Source organism: Emys orbicularis, chromosome 2, assembly GCF_028017835.1.
Source record: "Emys orbicularis isolate rEmyOrb1 chromosome 2, rEmyOrb1.hap1, whole genome shotgun sequence".
Classification (NCBI taxonomy): domain Eukaryota; kingdom Metazoa; phylum Chordata; order Testudines; family Emydidae; genus Emys; species Emys orbicularis.
The window spans coordinates 273,847,579-273,871,638 of record NC_088684.1 but is presented as its reverse complement, the minus strand read 5'-3'; the positions used below and the strand labels follow the sequence as shown (position 1 = coordinate 273,871,638).

The following is a 24,060-nucleotide window of genomic DNA, read 5'->3' as shown; positions in this document are numbered from 1 at the left end:
CTTCTAAATAAGTTGTTAATAAAGGGCAAGAACTTCATGATCTTGAATTTTCCAGATCCTTGCACTCATCTGCTTCCTCTTAATTCAGCTGGGCCCACAAACCGCATTTGCAAAATTCTATTTGCCCTCAAGGAAAGGTTTTTTGAGTTTAGGGCAATTATTTTTCAAATACTCTTAGACTTGATCTGCTGCTATTTTGGGGTTTTCTCTTTAGTCCTCTGATCAGAGCTGTCAGTTTTTGAAATTTATTTTTGTGGAGGCTTGTTTAAGCTACTCACAGGCAGCTCTGATGCTGTAAATCATCATCCCCTATGCTTCATGTAAGCCAACAGATTTCCTCATAGTGAGCAACTTTTCTTATCTACGAATGGGTAAGCTGTTGTTTGAGGTCAGTCTCCCATAATCAGTATGTGTTTATGGACATGAAGTAGGAGAAATTGGCTCTGTTGCTGCCAAGTCATGGAAATGTGCATGAATAGCCCTCTGGGTAAGCAAATTGTGGATCAAAAGAAACCTAGGACTTCAGTCTCATAAATTCAAATTGTAAAGACAACTTCTTAGGAAGTGTACGTAAAACCCCTCAGTATCAAAGGTGATTTCTTCAGTCATGTGCACAATAAAAGTAGAGACTGGCTAAATTTGGATATACACCCAGATCAGAAAGCAAACTCCATTTTTATATCTCTATAAAACTCCAATATAACTACTCCAAAGTTTTAAGAATAAGAATGGGCCGCGAGATTAGTTTCTCCTTTAACATTTTCAGAAAGCAGCCAGATGGAAGGATAACACAAGCAAACATGATATTACCAAAACACCCGATTTTGAATATAGTGTCCAAGTGACCTGGAAGAAATATTTTCCTCCAGAATTAACAATTGACATGAGAGTGTGTATGTGCATATATATATATATATATATAGTAATACAGTTCAGTAATCTTATAATTGTGATAAAGAATCACATAATATATGGTAAATATCACAGTTGAGAGCCTGTTCATGTTTGCGTAAGTCCCTAATGTTCTGTGCTTTGGTTAGACATGCGATCGCATCAAACAGTCAGCCAGTGGGACCAAGCGTCGTGTGTTCATCATTGAGACAATGGGTGGCTACTGTGGTTACCTGGCCAATATGGGGGGCCTTGCTGCAGGTGCGGATGCTGCTTATATCTTTGAAGAGAAGTTTGATATTCGAGAACTCCAGGTATGCAGCTCAATCTTACTGAAATAACGTCTTTCTCATTGTTATATAGACTTTCAAAGTGTTGTGTGTATATAGCATTTAATATGTACATTGTGTTGGTGTAGTTGGTTGGATGCTGTTCCAAAAGGGTATCTTAACCTGCAGCAATAAGTGGCTACTTTTAAATGCATACGTGACACCTTCACCCCAGAGAATTGGAATATTATGCCAGTGTAAATTTTTTTTTGTAGTAGAACTTGTAGCCAGACACTCCTCATTCATGGCATCAAGCAGTGACTGCTGATGACCAAAAATTGAAACATCAAGTTACCACAGCACCATTAGGTAGAACAATTACATATTTATTCTTTTACAATCTGATTATTAGTACATAGTAATTGGATGGAGCTGGAGCAAAATGAAAAGGCAAAAAAAAAGGATAAAAGGAAATACTTTTTCACACAATGCGTACTTAAAACTGTGGAACTCCTTGCCACAGGGAGTTGTTGACTCCAAGAATTTAATAAGATTAAAAAAAAAAAAAGAATTGGGTATCAAGAATATCCAGCGTTGTTAGTATTAATGATGACAGATTTTGGAAGGGATATAAGCCTTCATGCTCCAGGGCCAATCTCTTAACTATCAGAGACCAGGATGAGCCCTAATGGGAGGGGCAGATTATCCCACAGCTGCCTATTGCTGAGTTCTTACACATTCTTCTGATGCATCTGGTGCTGGCCTTTGTTACAGGTGGGACACTGGATGGGATGGATCTGGGGTCTGATCCAGTCTGGCAATTCCTATGTTGCTATGTAAATAAAGTCCAATAGGTGCTGTATCAGTGACATGCAAGTGACCTAAAGAGCCTATTGAAATAACACTGTTGTCTAGAGACATGAAGAAGCTAAAAGTTGTTGGTGGGTGTGAGGAAAAGAGGTTAATTTTAAACCAGGACCAGTAGCTTTTAACCCACCCATTAGAATTTGTCCTGGAAGCTGCAGGTCAGTTGGATTTTCACATTACAGAAGGGATTTCTTAAGTATTGCTGTGAACTTGGAATCCTTTATAGAAATTCTCTTGGTGAAGGAGGCAATGATCATCACATTTGCTTTGTGTGACTCTGTTTCTAGGCTAATGTGGAGCATTTGACCGAAAAGATGAAAACCAGCATCCAGCGTGGTCTCGTGCTGAGGTGAGCAAAGGTCATTTAATTAAACTGCAGCATCAAAATGAGTAATGTTTTGCAACCCTCACTGCTATTTAAAACCCATGAACAGGCTCTATTTAGTTAGTTATAGAAGAAGGGATTCTCAGTGGAAGAAAAAGCAGATCTTAGAAGCAGATATAAAATCTGTTAAAATCAAAAGTCCCACACCCATTCCCATTTTAACTCTTCACATCCTGTTAATGATTTGGGTTCTTAGCTTATCCTTCCAAGTGCTGCACAAAGTGTTATAAGGAGGCTGCACAAAGGTCTCATCATTTATTTTACTGAGGGTGAAATTCCCCTCTGTGCACAGGGCCAGCACAAGGCCTATGCAGCTCTGAAGTGGTATTTAGCCCTCAGAATACATATAAAGTGGAACACAGGTCCCATGCTGGCCCTCTGCAAATGGGTGAATTCCATCCTCATTCCTTAGACTACATGTTGTATTGGAGACCATAGCAAGCTAAGCCACACAACTGAATAAAAGTTTCCTGTGTCAATTACAAGTTGACTAGCATTCACCCTGCTTTAATCTTAGTGCCCTGTGACGATGTTTTTGAACTATTTGTTTGCCCCTTAGGGAGGATTCTGGTCTGTCTTTTGCAAAAGCAGCCAACGGGATATTATCATCAGAGTTGTCAGGGGTGCGACATGTCCCCTCCATCAGTGACTGTGCCTCTGTAAAGAGGTCTGGTAGTTAATAATGTGGTTTTTAACTGGCCTGACAGTGTTGTTGTGGGGTTGTTTTTGTCTTGTTATAGGAATGAGAACAGCAATGAGAATTACACAACTGACTTTATCTACCAGCTATATTCTGAGGAAGGAAAAGGCGTGTTCGATTGCAGAAAGAATGTATTGGGCCACATGCAGCAGGTAAATAAAGTTACGAACTTTCCTCTGTATACAGCAGCAGGATTAATTTAGTGTGTGTGAACTGCCGTCACCATTCCAGGATTACGCAAGAGTGGTCCTTCTTGCATCCACTCTATACCCTTTAGACCGGTGGTGGGCAACCTGCGGCCCGCGGCCCGCACGTGGGTAATCTGGGTAATCTGCTGGCAGACCGCGAGACGGTTTGTTTCCATTTGCATGGCCGCCTGCAGCTCCCAGTGGCCGTGGTTCACCGTTCCTGACCAATGGGAGCTGCATGTTGCCCACCACTGCTTTAGACAAAATGAATGTTACTAAGGGTTTCCTCCATTGTTACTATCAACTCCCCACCCATTTTGGGGGGTTGGAAAGGGAGCGGAAGAGGGGTAATTTAGTTTTGCAGAAGGAAATTGCAGCAGATTCCCTCTTTTACCGTGTCATCTTTTTTGTTCCCCCCCATCCCTATTTTTAAAAAAGGGTGCTGTTATTTTTTAGTAGCTCACTCACTGCCTCTTACAAGACCTCCCTGCAGCTGCCAGTTCAGGAGCATCTCATCCTTGGAAGAGAAATTTGGTTCCTATAGAACGTTTGTGCTCATTGTTCACTTTTTCCTTTTGGAGGAGAGGGGAAATAGTCATCCTATTAATCTTCACTATGATTGGCTTTGCCCTGTACAGAACTCCTAGCTAGTGCATCCCACACACCCAGATGGGGCACTAATCAGCCAATAGCAGTATGAGAGTGCATAAGGGCACAAGGATAAGCAACTAGGAAACTTACAATGGGAAGCAGGGCAGGTCTAGGGGAAAGGGTGTTTAATATGAGACCCTGGGTCCCTTTCTAGTAGTGACTGAATATCTACTGGTTCCTATGAACCATAACATTTTAATTCCAGCTTTAAAGCTTCATATTTTGTTTGAAGTCTTAACCCTGTGCCAAAGTTATACAACAGCTTCCCTGCCTTGTATCTAAGTACATTATATATTTGATATACTAACACTGTTCCCGCTTGTCTGTAGTGTATTTAGAACTAAATGCTAAGAATTTCAGTAAATGCACCCAAAACAGGTTATACATAGAAAACAGTAGAATCTGCTTTCACAGGAGGAGCATATAGTTAGATCCAGTTAAGAACCCTGTTTTGACAGCTGGAATAAAAGCGAATAACTGTACCTTTTGTATTTTGTCAAGTTCTACATTCCCATAGACCAGGGATCGGCAACCTTTGGCACGCGGCCCGTCAGGGAAATCCGCTGGCGGGCCAGGCCCGTTTGTTTACCTGCAGCGTCCGCAGGTTTGGCCGATCGCAACTCCCACTGGTCGCGGTTCGCCGTTCCAGGCCAATGGGGGCTGCGGAAAGTGGCACGGGCCGAAGGATGTGCTGGCCGACGCTTCTCGCAGCCCCCACTGGCCTGGAACAGCGAACTGCGGCCAGTGGGAGCTGCCATCGGCCGAACCTGCAGACGCTGCAGGTAAACAAAGCGGCCCGGCCCGCTAGCGGATTTCCCTGATGGGCCGCGTCAAAGGTTGCTGATCCCTGCCATATTCGATCTAAAGCCCCTAGTGTCTGCTTGGTAACAGTGTTATAGATGCACCCACTTGGTAGCGGCTGGATGATACAGGCTAGAGGTCTCTTGATTACAGCCTCTGCCCTGTGATGCAACAGTGCCAGCGCCCCTGAAGCACTGGCCTGGCCTGTTTGCTCGCTCCCTCGCCAGTTCTTTATTCTGTCCTTTATTTGCTTCTCTCCTTGTGTGTATATTGCTTTTCCAGCTCTCTCTCTACTGCTGGAAGTTGTATTGTGCCATGTTACTCCAGTAGCAAACATCCTTCAGGCAGTGCTCTAGAAAGTACATGCAAATAAGCACTCTGCTGAAGGGGAGAAGCGGGGGGTTAACTAAGTCCCATTGACTTTAAGAGGAATTAAGCATGTCTTTATGCACGGATTGTGAAATTGGGGCTAGTATCTCAAACTGTCCAGGCAAAGTCCCCTCAAGACTCCCACATTGGGAATTCTGGGGCTAAGGTAAAGCACTGGTGTGTGTTTAAAAAAATGGGGGGAAGGGAGGGAAGGAAAGAGGCACAGCAGCCATAGAACAGAGATGATTGGTGGAATGGAAAAACAAGAATAATGCTCCTGGTTGGTGCAAAATTGCAACTAATCTCTAATTACATTTAAACTTTGACAGGGTGGAGCACCTTCCCCATTTGACAGGAACTTTGGGACAAAAATCTCTGCAAAAGCTATACAGTGGATCTCAAAGAAACTGAGAGAAACATACCGAAGAGGTGCAGAAATATTTATGGCTATTTACCATCTTTCTCTTCCTTTTGTGTTAACTCCAGAAAAGCTAGCCTCTCTAGCCCTTCAACACGTTTGAGGAGTCTTTAAAAACAGTAATGGAATAATGTAGTTCTTCCTGTCTTACCAACTTACCCAGGCTTTGTTATAGAATATTGTTAATGTGTTTCTAGGTGGCAGTGACAAGAAAATGGCTCCTGAAGAGAGTTTGATACCTTAAACAAGGGTTGTCCTGGATCTGTTTTTCTATGATTTGCTAGCCTAACTAGGTTTTGTTAATGCATATAGAAATTGATAGTTTTATAGTTACATGTATTCTTCCTTTTTTTCGTTTTGTTTCTTGGTGGCTGCATGGGACACAGATGAAGGTAATATGACTTCTTTAGGATTTATTTCATCAGCTTCATGAAGCAGTAGTGACTATAATAAATCTAATTTTAAGTGGGAAGTTAAGGCTGCATCTCTTATTTGATTAGTAGTTAAGTACATTGCATCTTTACTGCTTAATCATTATAACTAATAAACCACAACACAGTGGAGGTTTCCCCTAACACTGTTAAACAACTAATGCAGATGCTATCGTTTACTTTAAAACTTCAGTAACAACAAAATTAAGAATCTTACCAGAACCTCACTCCTACATCCATTTGTTTATTACAAGAAAAGGGGTAATTCTCCCCCAAAGAAAATAACATTGCGTTGTTATTGTTTATAGGAAAAGTGTTTGCCAACACCGAGGACTCCGTTTGTTTGCTAGGTATGCGCAGACGCAATCTTCTTTTCCAACCTGTGGTTGAGCTTAAGGATCAAGCAGATTTTGTGTAAGTGAAGGCGGCTCTGTGGGACCAGATGAGTACAACTTCCAGTCCTCCTTTTTCATCCCTCCTGCCCTGCTCCACGTCAGGCACTAACTTCACCAGATAGCCCCAACCTACCTTTCACCATTGCCTCCTGCTGTTGCTAGGCCTATGATGGTGGCCTTGGACCATCCCCTCATCTACTTTTCCCACAAGCAACTGCATGCTTTCTCCAGGCTGCCCCTTTTGCTTAAGAAGAGCTCCCTATGAGAATTCAAAGCTACTGCTGTATCCTCTTAAATCCCTCCTCACAACCTGTCCTTGCTTCAATGCCTGCCAATCACTGTCTGGTATTGTTTAGGGTGGCAACCCCTTGTGCCTAGTGAGACCAGTGTTACAACTAATTTATGCATACTCAGCCACCTCTATTAGCATCTTGTTCTCCCCAACCCTCTCCCATCTGGCTTTTTATGAACCTGTTGGATTTTGTTTAATTGTTAGCCTGAGTTCTCTGGGACAGGGATTATCTTTGCACAGGGCCTAGTGTAATGAGGTCCTTATGTCTTGCTGCAATAGAAATAATAAATTGCTTAGCGCTTGCTGAGATGGGAGGGTTAGGTGGAAACAATAGCAAGATGGGGAGGAGATGGAATTCATGCATGTTCTAAGGCTAGCTGGAGATGTACTTGGAGGTCAAGATAATCATTTACTGTCTGCCGCAACCTCTCTCCAAAAAATTGTTAAACTAAAAAGCAAATGCATCCAACTAGTAACAATTTTCTACGTTCCTGTCAATGAGCATAGATGGCAACATTACTCTCACAAAAATGAACCTAAGAATCAGTGAATGCAGCAGAGTTGGTCATTAATATATGCTGATAAGAACTGCCCTTATAAAACTGCTTATAATTTGAATGAAGCCAACTTTAATAGTGAATTTGGTTCTTAGGGATAACATCAATGGAATCGTTTACACAGAATAGCTTTGACTTTTTTTTCCCCCTCCTCATCTTCTGTACAGGCACAGAATTCCTAAGGAACAGTGGTGGCTGAAACTTCGACCTCTGATGAAAATTCTGGCCAAATACAAGACTAGCTATGATGTTTCAGATTCAGGTCAACTAGAGCACGTAGCTAGGCACAGCCCAAAAGAAGCAGAAATTGGAGCTATCTAAGAAGAGACCATTATTTTAGATAAAGTTGTAATAGACCTACGTTGTGCGTAACAATGCTTTAGAATATTGATTACAGCTTTGTTTGTAACATTTAAATTATTGTACCAGCACTTTATGTGAATTCAGACATGCAAACATCACACAAGTTCCTTGCCCAGTATTATCCTAGGTTTAAAGCAAACCCTAGCATCTAACTTACAAAATACCAGTTACCGGCCTGATCCTTAAGTTTAACACAATTCTGTGCACTCAGTGTGATAAGTCATTCATCTAGCGCACTTTATCTCAGAGATAGAGTCTATACTCAGAATATATGTAGAAGGCTAGTTTTGTGTCAAGTTACAGAGTGAATTTATGTATCCAAAGTGGAATAAAAGTATTGTTGCAAACCACCTGTGTGACTTCAAGTTGTCTAAAAACTAACAAATTACAACTGACGACAGGAGAACACCACTGTTGAAAGTAGGAGCAACTTTTATTTGCATTCTAAAAAGGAGGCAAATAACTGCTCTTTCTCCACTTGTAGAACAGGGGGGAGGGATTAAGAGCAGGGCAGCTGCAGATTTTTCTGTACCGCATCTGCACAATGAAGCTGCATTAATTTGAACTACCCCACACACCTCCCCCCAGAGAGGAAGTAACACACCAAAAATTACTATTAAATGCAATACTAAAGCTGTTAACCATGTGAAGATGGCTGTTAACCTCCTGTGTGTGTCCTTTAGGTTATGTCTACATGGCAGCTGGGAGTTGCGATTCCCAGCTCATGCTAGCTTGGCCCCAGCTAGTGTGCTAAAAATAGCAGTGTGGCCATCGTGAAATGGCTGGTGGCTCAAGCTACCCACCCAAGTTGGATTCTGCCTGACTCTGGGGATGTACTCAAGCAGCTAGCCTGAACCACGACGACCACACTGCCTTTATTAGGTGCTAGAGCCAACCTCATGCATGTAAGTTTAACTGAGCTGGGAATTACACCTTTCAAGCTGCTGTGTAGATGTACCTAGGGCAGGGGTGAAAGTAGAAATAGGGATTTACCAGTACGGGGCTGGGTTGGGGCCGGCTCTGGCCCCCGAAAGGGGCGGGGCCTTGGGCGGAAGGGGCAGGGATGGGGGGGGTCAGAGCCCGCCCTTTACCGTAAGTGCCCTTCCCCTCCCCCGCCGGGGTAGCAGCGGCAGCCGGTGGCTCCGGCAGCAGTTTAAAGGGCCCAGGGCTCGGCCGCCGCTACCACCTCGGGCCCTTTAAAACCGCTGCCGGAGCCCCCGGCTGCCGCTGCTACCCCAGGGCTCTGGCAGCAGGACTCTGGGGGCTATTTAAAGGGCCCAGGACTCCCCTGCTTCTACCACCCTGGCCCTTTAAATAGCCCCCGGAGCCCTGGGGTACTGGCGGCGGGGCTCCAGCGGTTATTTAAAGGGCCCAGGGCAGTAGAGGCAGCGGGAGCCCCGGCCCTTTAAATAACCCCCGGAGCCTGCTGCCGCTACCCCAGGGCTTCAACAGCAGGGCTCTGGTGGCAATTTAAAGGGCCTGGGGCTCCAGCTGCTGCTGGGAGCCCCAAGCCCTTTAAATTGCCGCCTGGGGAAGCCGGGCTGCCCCGGTACGCCGTATCGGGGCGTACCAGCTTACTTTCACTTCTGCCTTAGGGTAAGACTACACTGCAGCAGGAAGCATGTCTCCCAGTGTGGAGAGACAGACATTAACTTCACGAGATCTATCACGCTAAAAATAGTGTGGGTGTAGCTGCTCTGGCAGAGGCTCAGGCTAGCCACCTGAGTCCAAAACTGGCTGGCTAGCCTGAGCTGCACTGTCCACACTCTTCTGTTTAGCATGCTAGCTCCAGTGAAACAAGTCTGTCGACCCATGCTGAGAGGCTCACTCCAAGCTGCAGTGTAGACATACCCATAGAAGTCATGGTAACTAACCTCAGCTTCTCTCAGACAATAGGAAAACCCTCAATCACACCCAGGACCAAGGACTGTTTTCTGTGATCAGCTGAAACATCTGAAACCAGGTTATAATCACGATGGTTAAGTTACGTTGACACAGCAGTTTTTTCTCCACAACACAATTGTGGCTGTCTCAACATTTTAGCTGTGGAACCTTAGCCAAAAGGTAAACAAAGGACAAAAACAGCACCCCGAGAATTCCATTCACTACTCGGAGGAAGAACAACTGGCACAGGGTCACAGGTAGGAGCTCCATCAAAATAGCCCTGTTATGAATAAAACCACCTTTTCCCCTTCCTGTAGCTATCGATTAGCCATGAGTTGTACAGAGGACATGTTTTGATCCAACACTGCCACTCTTATCATTAAAAATGTAAGTTGTAGTGTAGACACAATACAATGTAACAAGAATAGTTATGCGCAACTTATGGAAAACTCAACACACTAGGAAAGACTTATGAAGTACCAGTGTAGGTGTAACAAATCTGTTTGTGCCCAACAGTGGAGGTTTAAAAATACAGATATTGTAAGAAAACATGATTTAAGCTAAACACATTTTAAAATTCAAGTCTTAGCTTGGCTTTTAAAAAATAATTTGTATATTCAGAAGTTATTAAAATCCATATTTTTGTGCCACAGCAGTTAATTCTTATGGAGGAACTGAAGAGTTGCTTTAGCCATAGATGAACAAATAGTTTTCATTCTTAAATACAATGCAGTTGTAGAGATAAACCTTCTTTGGCATTGTTAATTTCTTTGAGGAAAGAGCTGAGTGGCTTGTTGCATGCAGAGTAAAGAAGTTGTAATGACCTTTCACTTGGACCTTTGCAGGAAAATTAAAAATTCTAATGTGCCTTAGTCACTTATGAATTGGATTGTTTTATTTCTCTTAAGCCATTTTCAGTAACAAATGTTATCGTTTGACCCAGGATGGATCTTTGGCAATGTGCGGATTCTCTGGGCCTAGTACAGCCAGTCCTCGGGTGCTCTTCCCACCTGCAAGGTATCTGCAAGAGAGAGACAAATTATGACAAAAAACAACTGAGGAGAGTTGGCAGTTTTTCAAAGGGACACTATTAAGGGCCCAAAAGCAAGCTATTCCGCTGGTTAGGAAAGATAGAAAATGTGGCAAAAGACCACCTTGGCTTAACCACGAGATCTTGCATGATCTAAAAAATAAAAAGGAGTCATACAAAAAATGGAAACTAGGACAGATTACAAAGGATGAATATAGGCAAACAACACAGGAATGCAGGGGCAAGATTAGAAAGGCAAAGGCACAAAATGAGCTCAAACTAGCTACGGGAATAAAGGGGAACAAGAAGACTTTTTATCAATACATTAGAAGCAAGAGGAAGACCAAAGACAGGGTAGGCCCACTGCTTAGTGAAGAGGAAGAAACAGTAACAGGAAACTTGGAAATGGCGGAGATGCTTAATGACTTCTTTGTTTCGGTCTTCACCGAGAAGTCTGAAGGAATGCCTAACATAGTGAATGCTAATGGGAAGGGGGTAGGTTTAGCAGATAAAATAAAAAAAGAACAAGTTAAAAATCACTTAGAAAAGTTAGATGCCTGCAAGTCACCAGGGCCTGATGAAATGCATCCTAGAATACTCAAGGAGCTAATAGAGGAGGTATCTGAGCCTCTAGCTATTATCTTTGGAAAATAATGGGAGACGGGAGAGATTCCAGAAGACTGGAAAAGGGCAAATATAGTGCCCATCTATAAAAAGGGAAATAAAAACAACCCAGGAAACTACAGACCAGTTAGTTTAACTTCTGTGCCAGGGAAGATAATGGAGCAAGTAATTAAGGAAATCATCTGCAAACACTTGGAAGGTGGTAAGGTGATAGGGAACAGCCAGCATGGATTTGTAAAGAACAAATCATGTCAAACCAATCTGATAGCTTTCTTCAATAGGATAACGAGTCTTGTGGATAAGGGAGAAGCTGTGGATGTGGTATACCTAGACTTTAGTAAGGCATTTGATACGGTCTCGCATGATATTCTTATCGACAAACTAGGCAAATACAATTTAGATGGGGCTACTATAAGGTGGGTGCATAACTGGCTGGATAACCGTACTCAGAGAGTTGTTATTAATGGTTCCCAATCCTGCTGGAAAGGCATAACGAGTGGGGTTCCGTAGGGGTCTGTTTTGGGACCGGCTCTGTTCAATATCTTCATTAACGACTTAGATATTGGCATAGAAAGTACGCTTATTAAGTTTGCGGATGATACCAAACTGGGAGGGATTGCAACTGCTTTGGAGGACAGGGTCATAATTCAAAATGATCTGGACAAATTGGAGAAATGGTCTGAGTTAAACAGGATGAAGTTTAACAAAGACAAATGCAAAGTGCTCCACTTAGGAAGAAAAAATCCGTTTCACACATACAGAATGGGAAGAGACTGTCTAGGAAGGAGTACAGCAGAAAGGGATCTAGGGGTTATAGTGGACCACAAGCTAAATATGAGTCAACAGTGTGATGCTGTTGCAAAAAAAGCAAACATGATTCTGGGATGTATTAACAGGTGTGTTGTGAGCAAGACACGAGAAGTCATTCTTCCGCTCTACTCTGCTCTGGTTAGGCCTCAGCTGGAGTATTGTGTCCAGTTCTGGGCACCGCATTTCAAGAAAGATGTGGAGAAATTGGAAAGGGTCCAGAGAAGAGCAACAAGAATGATTAAAGGTCTTGAGAACATGACCTATGAAGGAAGGCTGAAAGAATTGGGTTTGTTTAGTTTGGAAAAGAGAAGACTGAGAGGGGACATGATAGCAGTTTTCAGGTATCTAAAAGGGTGTCATAAGGAGGAGGGAGAAAACTTGTTCACCTTAGCCTCTGAGGATAGAACAAGAAGCAATGGGCTTAAACTGCAGCAAGGGAGGTCTAGGTTGGACATTAGGAAAAAGTTCCTAACTGTCAGGGTGGTTAAACACTGGAATAAATTGCCTAGGGAGGTTGTGGAATCTCCATCTCTGGAGATATTTAAGAGTAGGTTAGATAAATGTCTATCGGGGATGGTCTAGACAGTATTTGGTCCTGCCATGCGGGCAGGGGACTGGACTCGATGACCTCTCGAGGTCCCTTCCAGTCCTAGAATCTATGAATCTATGAATCTATATGAAAAGCCACCACGTAACTGTTGAAGTGTAAGTCATATTATACTCATTCTGAAAGCAGCCTGACACGTTCCGATGAAACCTTTCGCCTATACAGTACCTTCGCACAACCAATGTCAAATATTCTCATTAGGGCTACCCTGTACCATTATGCCTAGTTTTAAAACTGATCGGTTTGAGCTAGTCAACTTTTGTTTTGAAGTATCTGGAAAAAAAAAAAAAGGAAAGGTGTTTGTTTCTCCTTTCCCCCATAGTTAGCGCAGGTCCTCATATTTTTCAGCTCGGTGCTGAACCTAAGCAACAGAAAATGGGGGAACAGATGGGCAATGCCAGTTTTACTTGACATACTCTACCACCTCTTTTGCCCATGTGAGTGGATCTCTCCATTTCTCCCAGATTGAACTCTAACACACAGCCAAGACAAAGAATAACCGCTTACTTACTGTAACTGTGGTTCTTCAAGACCCTATGCCCTTTCAACTGTATGTTTCTCCCCAACCTCACTTGGGGCAACTAACTTAATATGACGGGACTGGTGAGAACAATAAAAAAAAAAAAAAAAAAAAAAGGTGCACACTTGGTAGCAGAGCAAAGGGCTACTCCAAAGAGCACACAAGGGCAGGATGTCACTTTCTTAAAAGGAAATAACATTCTAGCCCATTAACAGCATGAACACTAGTCAAACTGGTGAAGATGATTTACACCTCCCTGCTTAAGAGGCACTGGGCACAGCAGTCCCTCGAGATTCAACATCCCTCAATTGTAAACAAAACATTTAATCTTTTAAAGGGACTGTATGTTTCTATGAATAAGAATGAGACTGGCAGTTAAACTGCATGGGGTAAAAGTTGCAAAGACACTAATTACACAATAGTAGGAAGAAACTTCCCTGTGATACACACTCCCCCAGCAAGTATTCAGAGAAAGGTGAAAACATCGGATACCTATTGGAGACAAGATCCCAGTCCAGGTGGTCCATTCACCTGATGTAATATATAATTCAGTATGGTTTAGTATACAATTTTATACCAGTGATTCGCAACCAGAGGTACATGTACGCAGAGCCCTTCCAGGGAGTACATCAACTCATCTAGATATTTGCCTAGTTTTACAACAGGCTACATAAAAAGCACTAGCAAAGTCAGTACAAACTAAAATTTCATACAGACAACTTGTCTAGACTGCTCTATATGCTATACACTGAACTCTAAGTACAGTATTTATATTCCAAATTATTTATTTTATAATTTATATAGTAAAAATTAGAAAGCAAGCAATTTTTCAGTAATAGTGTGCTGTGACACTCTTGTATTTTTATGTCTGATTTTGTAAGCAAGTAGTTGTTAAGTGAGGCATAACTTGGGGGTATGAAAGACAAATCAGACTCCTGAAAGGGGTGTAGGAGTCTGGAAAGGTTTTGAACCACTGATTTAGACACCTATAAGCAGGCAAAAAATGGTAGAACTGAGTCTAGAAAAGCAAATTCATCTCCACACAAAAGGGACTAAATCTGGAACCATCTTGTTTGAGCTGAAAAAATAAACAAACCGTTTCTGATCCAGTCAGAAGCAGAACAGCAATCTCAGCAAATTAAGAACTTCAACAGAGTTCACAAACAAATTAAAATGTTGACTAAAAAGCTAAATGGAAAACGGCAATACTCCTTTCACAGGCACAGTGATGAGGATATGAATGCAGGTACAGAAAAAAAATTACATCACAGTGGTCAGAGGTCATGAGAAATGTAATAATTCAAACCTTTACCAGCTATTTTAGATCAGACAGATTTTAATCTGAAACTCTTACAAAGGATCTGGGTTTACTTGCATTTCTAAAATGAGCACAGACTCACTTGTTTGCCACATCAATAAGGTGATCACTGCTGACAGCAAAAAGCTGCTCCCTGTGTCTCTGCTTCATCTCATTGGAGATACCATTCAAGAAATGATTCATCCCTAAAAGTAAAAATGTGACTTGGTAAGTGTACTGAGTCTTAGGCATCGAAGGATAACTGCACAGAGTACCCCAAAGCAGGATAGGTTGGGAGAGGAATGAATACAGTCTGCAGCTAGTTAATAGCTAAACAATTCTATGTTCGTCATAAAAAGTACAGTACAAACTTCTAATTGTTAACCAGTGTCAAGGCTAGAGATGGGCAGAGAATGGACGTTCCACTTTGTGGAGAATTTAAAAAAAAATGTTTTGACAAAATCAAAAAGTTTTGATTTGAACTTATATAATACAAAATGCAAAAAAATGAACCAAAAAGCCATTTGGAAGGAGAAAAAAATCTAAATTTATTCCCAAATTATTCAGAACTTTTTCCCTTTTTTCTCCAAATAGACTTTTGGTGAACTCAGAATGATTTCATGAAGGTTTTGATTTTAGCAACTGTGTTATCCAATGGAAAGCCGTTTTGTCAGAATTTTGCAGCCAGCTTTAGTCAATGCTGCTAAGACAAAGATCTGACCCACCTTTTTTTCTATATACGGTCCACATAATTCTGCAAACAAATGCTTCTATATACTCACAAGAAATCCTGTAACAAGAATCACTTCAGTGATCAAAGAGGTTAAAAATAATCACAGATGGACTTCTTGACACTGCAACTTATGACCCAATAAGGGGGAACATTAAGCAATCACCATACATTTATGGCTCTACAGCTCCATTCAACTCTCTCTTCTCTCCCCTTCTAGCTACTGGGAGGGATTTTAAGGGTATTCTCTTTCCTCTCCTCTAAATTCCATCTCACTGGAGGAGCTAGGAGGCAGCCTCGTTCATTTCCTCAGTCCTTATGAACGTTGCTATTTTCAGTACTTCATTAACTTTGCCTGATACCAGTTAGAGTGTGAGCAGCTCCAGACTAGCCTGTGCACTGCATAGGAGTGCAGATCAAGCACCGAAGGATGAGAATCATTACCCTTTGACAAGCCACCAGCATGTGACATTAAAGCATTTTGTTCACATATGAGCACCTGAAAATTGACAGTGCCTAGCCTGTTTTCATTGTTCATGGTAACAGGCAGCAAAAGCCCACGAATGGTGGAAAAGTAAAAAATGTTTGAAGTTTTTTTTATGTAATAACCTAAATGGCCTTGCTTGTGTTAACACTTTACAAACATTAAGATTCAAAATCAATGCATGTTCCTTTATTTATACTTAAGGGGTGGAGTAGGTGCCTTAACTTTAAGTTTTGGTTTGGATTTAGCAGCAGGGGAGGAGCTGTTCTCTCAAACTACAAACTATTTTGAACTGTGTTTAAAAAAAGTTCTTTTAAAAAAAAAAAAAAAAAAAAAAAAGGAGGAACCATTCATCATGGCATCCAAACATGCAGCTAATTTTACTATTTACACTTAGTACTTTTCATTAAATATCTCCAAAGCACCAAACAACTTTATGCTTTCCCCATTTCTAAAAATAGGTAAAGTGAAGCAGCGGGGTTAAGCAAATTCAGGATCAGTGTACGCATTTGGCTAAAATAGGTATATAATCCATACACTTTTCCAAGTATTCCATTTAACCAATAGACCTTTATGATTTTTCTATGTGCTAGAACAGGTGCAATTTGTTTAGGCTGAGAAAGACAGGTTAAAGGGTTAGTTATTTCTTTAAGTTCCTCCTATTCTCCCATGACAATCTTGTGATCACAAGCAGCAATAAGAACATTTCAGTGGAAAGACATCACATGGGATCTTCAAGGTGAGCAGTAGCATCTCGCTGTTTTACAGAAACAAATCCTTACGTTAAATCCACTGATGCCAAACATGAGCTTATGAAAGGGATTAGATGAGCAGAGAAGGAATCATTCACTTCCTTCTAAGCCTAGCGAGAACACTGGATTCCCCATGCCGGGGAACTAAGAACATACCTTTGTCTGAAGGAGCTATAGGAGCATCTACAGCTGCAAACACTGCAAGCTTGGCTTCATCAATGTCTTGCTGTGCAAATTCCCCAGACTGAGCCCATTCAGCTGCTTTTTCAAAAGTTGAGAAGGTTGATGTAGAATTTGGATCCCTAACGAATGAGAAGGAATTACTTTTGTATTACAGACGACAACCTGAGTCTGTACAACTTTTAATACAACGTTTGTTTTAAAACCCACTGCCTTTCATTCAAAGATTGCGAATCACCCACCAAATTCTATAAACTACATCTAGGCCACACACATACGCACATGCACACATATCATACCAAAGGAAAGCAGCTGCGTTCATACAGCACATAGAAACACTATACAGTAGTTCGAGATAAGGAGTATTTTATTCAACAGAAGTTATAGCAGACTGTAGGTAGACAGAGTGGGCCAAATTCAGTACTGATGTAAATAGTTTCTAAGCTGATCATGAAAAAGATACAATTAAATGCAAGTGCTAAATCAGTGCAACTTGCACAGATTTGGCATTCAGCAGGTGTGCAAAACAAATAAAATCTACAGTGATATATTATTTGGGGACCAAATTTAGTGCCTGGCATAAGCAGGTGCTACTCTCATTAGTATCAATATCAGTTATGCTTGCTTACTCCAAGGATGAATTTGGTCCATGAGTTCTGGAGATGGTATAGAATAAGGTGGGGTGGACAGAGGTTACACCTGCCTGTAAAATTGCTTTTCCTGCTATAACCACTTTCTGTCCCTCAGCCTGTTACACCCATTTTGCAAACCTACTGAGGTCCAAATTGGTGAAAATTACTCTATGTCGTAACACACCTGCTGTGTGGCTGACACAAATGCTTACACCACCACTCAATTTAGCCCGAAGCCTTCTGTGGGAGCTGTGCTTGGCTGCATGCAACCCATCATAATTATTTAATTAGGCTAGGACAGTGGGCATATACCCCATCTCTGGTGAAGAGTCATGGAGTTAGTTACCACATGGTTAGGATCTCTGCTTCAAGTCTAAGATGAACAGCAGAAGCTTCAGTAATAATGTGTCTCTCAAGACCAGACAGGAACAATTGTTCAGGGCTAATTAAATAGATTACATTTTTTCTTTATGTCACCAGCACCTTTCTGCTGTAATCAAGTCTTCCTTGGAGGTGTACAGCCCACTCACCACACATGGAGTCCTCTCTGGTTCTGATAGGTAGGGGAGAGGCCAGGGCTTTTGGGAGAAGCCAGTTTAGATCTATATGCCAGGAACCTCACTACCTCCCCCAACTACTGTTCTTAAAATGCTTAAGTTCCCTCTCTTCTGCCAGGACCCATCCCCATTGCCAGGCCAGGAAGAAACAAGCTGAAGCTGGCATACAGTTGAGGCTGGTGGTAAAATTGGCACACTAGTCACCACATACACTGAATAAAGAGGCAACAGGGTAACAGCTACCACCAAGCTTGGTGGAAGTGAAGCCTAGGATGGGAGAGGAGTTTTACTGAATCCTGGGAGGAGCAGGGAGAAGGGGAGAAAGCCAGAAGCCAAGTGACAGATCTCAGTGATGTCAGTGGTAAGCCACCTCTTTCCTCATCTCTATCTCGGCCTCATTTTCCTGTCCTATTCAGTTCAGCCTCATTTTCCTGTCCTATTCAATTCACTTACAGTCCTGGCAGGTAAAGTTAAATGGAGTCTGAAATGATGGCTGCATATGCAGAGACAATGGCTACATTTTATAGACAGACTCTACAGGGGGGACACAGTATTACCTGTAAGAATAGAAAGTGAATATGCCACTATTACTGAGTGTAGCACCTCCTCCATAAGCACCTCCTTTCTCTCTGATTTCCCTATGCAAGAATTTAGCTGTCATCAACCGTGCAAGGATCTGAAGGCTGAAACAAAAGATTAAAGCATAGGTGTTAAATCTGCCCTCTGGCATTTGATATCAAATCTACCACCTCTCCTCTTGACCAGAGTTTTTCAAAGATCTAAGTTATACAAATGAAGTATTCCTAATTGCACCCTACAGTAACAATGATGATGTAAGCACAAAATTGAAGAATTTTAAATGGTGCCATCTTCAATACAGTCTCTTGACTTCTGCATAATAGAATAGCACTACCATGATAGCACCTTAACTTTCTTAAATTCTTTAAATTTCATCCCCTTCCATGAAATGTAAAGTTCTCTAAGCCTCTTATTTTGTCACATACCATGTCATCATATACACAAAGGAACAGGATCACAGTGTGTAGGGTCCTCCTTCAATTTGGAAGTTATAATTAAGTTGCTTTTGGTACCCAAATTCTAACAACGTGGCAAATTCTGTCCTTGGAAAAAGACTTCAGCAGGAGTCATGAGCAGAACCAGGGTAGATTTTAACCCAATGACTCCACCCTCCCTTACAGAACTTGTTAGAATACAAGCAGGTGATATTTTTAGGCAATTATTTAAACACAATTAGATCAACAGCTGTGCAAAGACTGCCCTCTAGAGGATTTCTCATGAGTGTGCTTCAAAAATATATGAAGGTTACTGACCTGTAACTGCAAGTTCTTTGAGATAGGTGATCCCTATGTGTATTCCACAAGTTGGTGTGCATGCAAGCCATGCACCCAACTCTGGAAATTCTAACAAGCAGCGTCCACTGGCCTGCACATGCACAGGAGCTCATCTCATGCTCCAGACCGAGGACATAAAAGGCGGTGCAGGCCAATGGCTCTCCAGTTCCTCTTCTTACAAATCCAAAAAGATCCAAAGGGACAGAGGGGGTGGCTACTGGAATATAGACTGGGACCACATACCTCAATTAACTTCCAGTTGCAGATAAGTACCTCCATTTCGTCTTTGAGTGCTGGTCCCTGTGTGTATTCCACATGTGGATGACTGACAAGCAGTATTCAGACTGGAGGGGGGTGCAAGGATGCTGGCAAGAAAGATACTTGAACTACTGCAGTTCCCACTGCTGTGTCCGCAGCAGAGGCTTGAACTTGCGTGCAATGTTTAACTCTAGCTAGCCGCCCTGCATATGTCCAGAGATGGTACTCTGTGCAGTGATGCTGAAGAGGCAGCTTGTGCGCTGGTGGAAAGTGCCCTTACCCTGTCAGGTGGAGGGATATGTGCCAATTGGTAGCACACAATGATGCACACACAAACCCATTTAGAGATCCTCTTAGAAGATATAGTTTGTCCTCGTGAACTCTTTGTAAGAAAGAGCCTAGGAGGAGACTTCCTGATAGATTTGATCCTCTGCAGGTAGAATGCTAAGGTGTGTCTGATGTCAAGGGACTGAAGCTTCCTTAACAGAGGTATGGTGTTTTGGGAAGAAAACAGGTAAGTGGATAGCTTGGTTGCCATGAAATTCCAAAATAACCTTGGGGAGAAATTAAGGATTCAATCAAAGAAAGACCTTTTCCTTGTGAAAAAACAGTATACAGTTGGTCTGCCACGAGGGCTCTGATCTTGCCCACCATCTGAGGTAATAGCCACTAATAATATGACAGGTGGAACATGTTGCCAAGGGTTCAAATGGCAGCCCAGTGAGTGCTGACAGTACAAGACTGAGGGCCCACTGAGGTGTAGAAAGGTTCTAATTAGGCCTTTCATAAGCCTCACTGTTGTAGGATGAATAAAGATAGAATGCCCATCTATTGCAGAAAGGAAGACACTGTGTTGTTCAGGTGAACACCCAACATGAGTCTGTTACAATGGTGACTGTGGAGGTGGGAGTGACAAAGGGGAAGCCCACTCTCAGAGACGACCCGTACCTGCTGATAGTGCAGGGGTTACAATTTAAATGTACGGCCACCCCCAGAACAGGTTGAGTCATGCCCCCTCCCAGGCAAGTCTCCCACCTTAACCTGTCTCCCTACCCGGAAAGTAGCAGGCCCCTCCCTGCAGCTCCCAGCTGTTGCTCCTACCTCTCCCGATGGGGCGTGGCTCACAGCTTGCCGGCTCTAGCAGATGCCACACAGGGACCGGGCCTGGCCACATCATGTGTCCAAGTGGGACTGACAAACCTTGGGAGAAATCTGGGGATCACGTGACCTACGTACTGTCCCATACGTCATCTCTGCTCTCACTTGATCTGGGTGAGTTACCCTGGTGTTAATGTGATCCTTTTCTGAGGAGTACACTGAACAGAGCCAGGCTTGTAAGCAGCATTATGAAACCTGGGGAATGAGTCACATAAGTCCATGAGGCCATGTGGCCTAGAAGAAAAAGGCACATCCTGAGTGTAAGGCCTTGGCTACACTTGCACTTTATACCGCAATAAAGCCTCCCAGAGCGCTCCACCTTACTCCCTGTCCACACTGGCAAGGCACGGAGAGCGCTCTGACTCCCTGGCTAGAGCGGTCTTGGTACTCCACCTCCCCAAGAGGATTAACAGCTGTTGTGTATTGGCTGAGATGCTGCAACTCCAGTGTAAACGAGAAGTAACGATACTACGCACACTGACCTCCAGAAACGCCCCATAATTCCCTTAACTCAAGTGGCCGCTCTTGTCTTTGTTGTTAATTCAGGACGCGGAAGTGCCGTTTCAAAGCTCCATTTCAGAGAACGGCTGCTTATCTGGTCAAACAAACAGCTTCTGTTTGCTTGTGTGAGAGTGAGAGAGAAGCAGGGGGCTCCCTTTGGAAGCGCTGACAGCTAATGTTTGCTTAAGAGTGAGTGAGCGAAGGGGGGGGTGGTTGCCGTTTCTGACAGCGGCTGCTTATCTGGTCTGAGAAAAAAAAACAAGCAGCACTGTTTGCTTTGAGTGAGAGAGGGATGGGGGAGCTAGGGGGATCTGAACTGACAAGACAGCGTGCTGACACACTCTCAGCACCCCAAAAAACCACTCTCTCTCCCCCCACGCTCCCTGTCACACTCCACCCCACCCCCCTCATTTGAAAAGCACGTTGCAGTCATTTGCATGCTGGGATAGCTGCCCATAATGCACTGCTCCCAATGCAGCAGCAAATGCTGCAAATGTGGCCATGCCAGTGCACTTTCAGCTCTCAGTGTGGACAGACTGCAGCGCTTTCCCTACTGCGCTTTACGAAGGCTGGTTTAACTCAAAGCATTCTACAACTGCAAATATAGCCATGGCCTAATTCTTGGTCTGTGCGTAATCTGTGCTATCAAATGACTCATTAGCTGAAATATTTCCATGGGGATTAAAGCTCTTGCTGTAGTGGAGTCCAGTGTCGCTCTGATAAAGTTTATCGTCTGTGCGTGTGTTAAAATGGACTTTTCTTTGTTTACACAGACTCCTACTGCTCCTAACTGCTGCAGCAGGAACAAAGTTGCCAAACAGACCTCTGGGCCAGATCGACCTACCAGGACCCAGGCACTGAGAAGGGAAAACCCATATGTAACCCTGTCTCAATTGGGCTGCCACCATAGAGAAGACTTCTATGAATACTTTGGGCACTGTCATCAGTCCAAAGGGGAGGACTCTGAACTGGAAATGCTCTTGATCCACTAGAAATGAAGGAACTTTTTGTGGGACAGTTGAATATCTACATGGAAATAAGGATTCTTCATGTCAAGAGCCATGAACCACATTCTCTCCTGTCCTGAACTTTGACTTTTGAATAAAACTGTTCAGCTGTTGAAGGTCCAGAATGGGTCTCCACCCTTTGCCTTTTCTGGGGACTTAGAAGTAAGGGGAATAGAACCCACTTTCGTTGACACTGAGGTGGTACTGCTTTATTGTCCTTCGTAGGAGGAGGGATGCCTGGCAAAGAATCACCTTGTAAGAGTGATCCTTGAAGGGGGACTGGGAAGGAGGGTTGCATGGAGGGAGGAAGGGAGAAACTCTATGGAGTATCCTTGATGTATAATTTCTAGGACACAACTGTCTGTCATGATGGAATCCTAATTATGGGTGAAAAGTGTGAGGTGGCCCTCAAAGATCATGAGGGTAGAAGTGACTGGCATCAATAGTGGTAGATGGATCTCAACTGTGCATCAAAAGTAGCCCTTGGCAAGTGGCTGAGAATGGGCAGGGGTTGTGGTAATAGAGGTGGCTGAAAATCAAGGTCTCTGAATCCTGTCATTTACGGGGAGGCTGAGCGTTGACTGTGGAGGGGGCGGCCTTGGTCTGTATCCCTCCCTTTGTTGCATTCTCCATGGGGCTGGGGTGTAAATCCCCAGGGAGTGTAGAGTCATCCTCGAGTCTTTCAGCAAGTGCAGGGACTTGTCCATTTTCTCAATGAACAAACTCAGCTCATCGAAAGGCAGGTCCTGTTTGGTGTTCTGGACCCCCCTGGGAAGCTGTGAGTAGTGAAGCTAAGACTCATGCCTCATGACTATGCCAGGGGATAAGTCTCTGGATGCAGTGTCAGCTGCATCTACCGCAGCTTGAAAGGAAGCCTTAGCCACTAGTTTGCCCTCCTCCAAGAGAGACTGAAACTGGGCTCTGCCATCAGAGGGAAGATTGTCCTTAAAATCCTATTTCACTAATGCGGCCTGATAGTTAGCGATACAGAATTGTAAGCTCATAGAAGAGAAGACCGTTTTCCCCATAAGGTCCGATCTTTTTGAGCCCTTGTCAGCCAGGGTGGTCTTGGGATGCTGTGACCTTGCTCTCTCCATGGCTGCATTGGAGTTGTGCGCTGGGTGGGAGAAAAAATTTTTAGCCCCTCTGGCAGGGACATAATAGCATCTCTCAGCCCTCTTAGATGTGGGGGTGTATGAATCTGGAGTGTGCCAGACTACTCTGGCTGGCTCCATGATTGCCTTGTTAATCCAGAGCGCCATCTTGCTTTGACCGGATGCGGAATCCTGGACCTCTTCCAGTGGTGTCTGGAGGTCACTGGCAATTGTATGAAATAGCTCCTGGTATTGCCTGTAGTCATTCGGTGAAGACAGTGAGACTCAAGTGACGGCTTCATCTGAAGACAAAAATGAGTTTCCTGTCAATACCAGCAGATCCGGGTCTATGTCCTCCTTCTCGTAACTCCAGTGGTGCCACGTAGGAGAGTTGTAGGATTTGTGGACAGATCCAGGGCATCTTCCACAGTGATGCCTTTTTGGCCTTATTGGGGGCTCTGGCAGGATCGACTTGCATGTGGGGTGCAGCCCATGGCATTGTGCACCAGGGATCCCTAGGGAAGTCAGATCTGGGAGGATGATGCTCAAATCTCCTTGACAGTCTATCGTGGCTCAGCTCTCTACAAGGAGATGACGGAACAGCAAGAGCATCCTATCCAAGTCCGACAATTGCTCTCACTTCACTGGTGGGACCAACAATACCGGAGGGTTGGAGAAGGGATGGCTCCAGTGACAACAAAACACAGCTTTGTCCTCTACTGTGGCAATGTCCCACACAAGCACCAGGCCAGAGAAGAGAAAAGACTGAGCGTAAGGGAGGAATATATCCTCCAATGTAGTATAAAAGCGCCCATAAGACTCAGTGCTTGAGGCTAATGGTTCCGACTCGTCCCGGGAAGTTGTAGCCAGGTGGTCCTTAGGAGGATGGGACAGTACTGAGGAAGAATCAGGCCCAGCACTTCTGAATTGAGCCAGTGGGTGTCAGTCCTTGTGTTTTGGAACTGGAGCTACCAATGGCTCCTTTTTGCATACGTTACCCTCCAAC

At 43.5% G+C, this 24,060-nt stretch overlaps 2 protein-coding genes across 5 annotated transcripts in view; one reads left to right on the top strand and one right to left on the bottom strand.

Moving 5' to 3' along the window:
* Positions 1 to 7,966, top strand: part of PFKP (phosphofructokinase, platelet) — a 67,583-nt gene extending 59,617 nt beyond the window's left edge. For all 4 annotated transcript variants that reach the window (XM_065399651.1, XM_065399649.1, XM_065399648.1 and 1 more), the window contains 6 exons: positions 1,041 to 1,205; positions 2,315 to 2,376; positions 3,153 to 3,264; positions 5,451 to 5,550; positions 6,279 to 6,384; positions 7,382 to 7,966. In XM_065399651.1, the coding sequence (XP_065255723.1) occupies positions 1,041 to 1,205; positions 2,315 to 2,376; positions 3,153 to 3,264; positions 5,451 to 5,550; positions 6,279 to 6,384; positions 7,382 to 7,535 (699 nt within the window). In that variant the 3' untranslated portion in view covers positions 7,536 to 7,966. The remainder of the gene's footprint in view (positions 1 to 1,040; positions 1,206 to 2,314; positions 2,377 to 3,152; positions 3,265 to 5,450; positions 5,551 to 6,278; positions 6,385 to 7,381) is intronic.
* A 2,376-nt stretch (positions 7,967 to 10,342) lies between these two features.
* The window catches only part of PITRM1 (pitrilysin metallopeptidase 1), a 48,311-nt gene continuing 34,593 nt past the window's right edge, over positions 10,343 to 24,060 (bottom strand). The window contains exons 24-27 of the mRNA XM_065400207.1: positions 18,242 to 18,367; positions 16,472 to 16,617; positions 14,453 to 14,555; positions 10,343 to 10,482 (exon numbers count right to left, since the gene is read on the bottom strand). Coding sequence (XP_065256279.1) covers positions 10,389 to 10,482; positions 14,453 to 14,555; positions 16,472 to 16,617; positions 18,242 to 18,367 — 469 coding nt within the window. The 3' untranslated portion in view covers positions 10,343 to 10,388. The remainder of the gene's footprint in view (positions 10,483 to 14,452; positions 14,556 to 16,471; positions 16,618 to 18,241; positions 18,368 to 24,060) is intronic.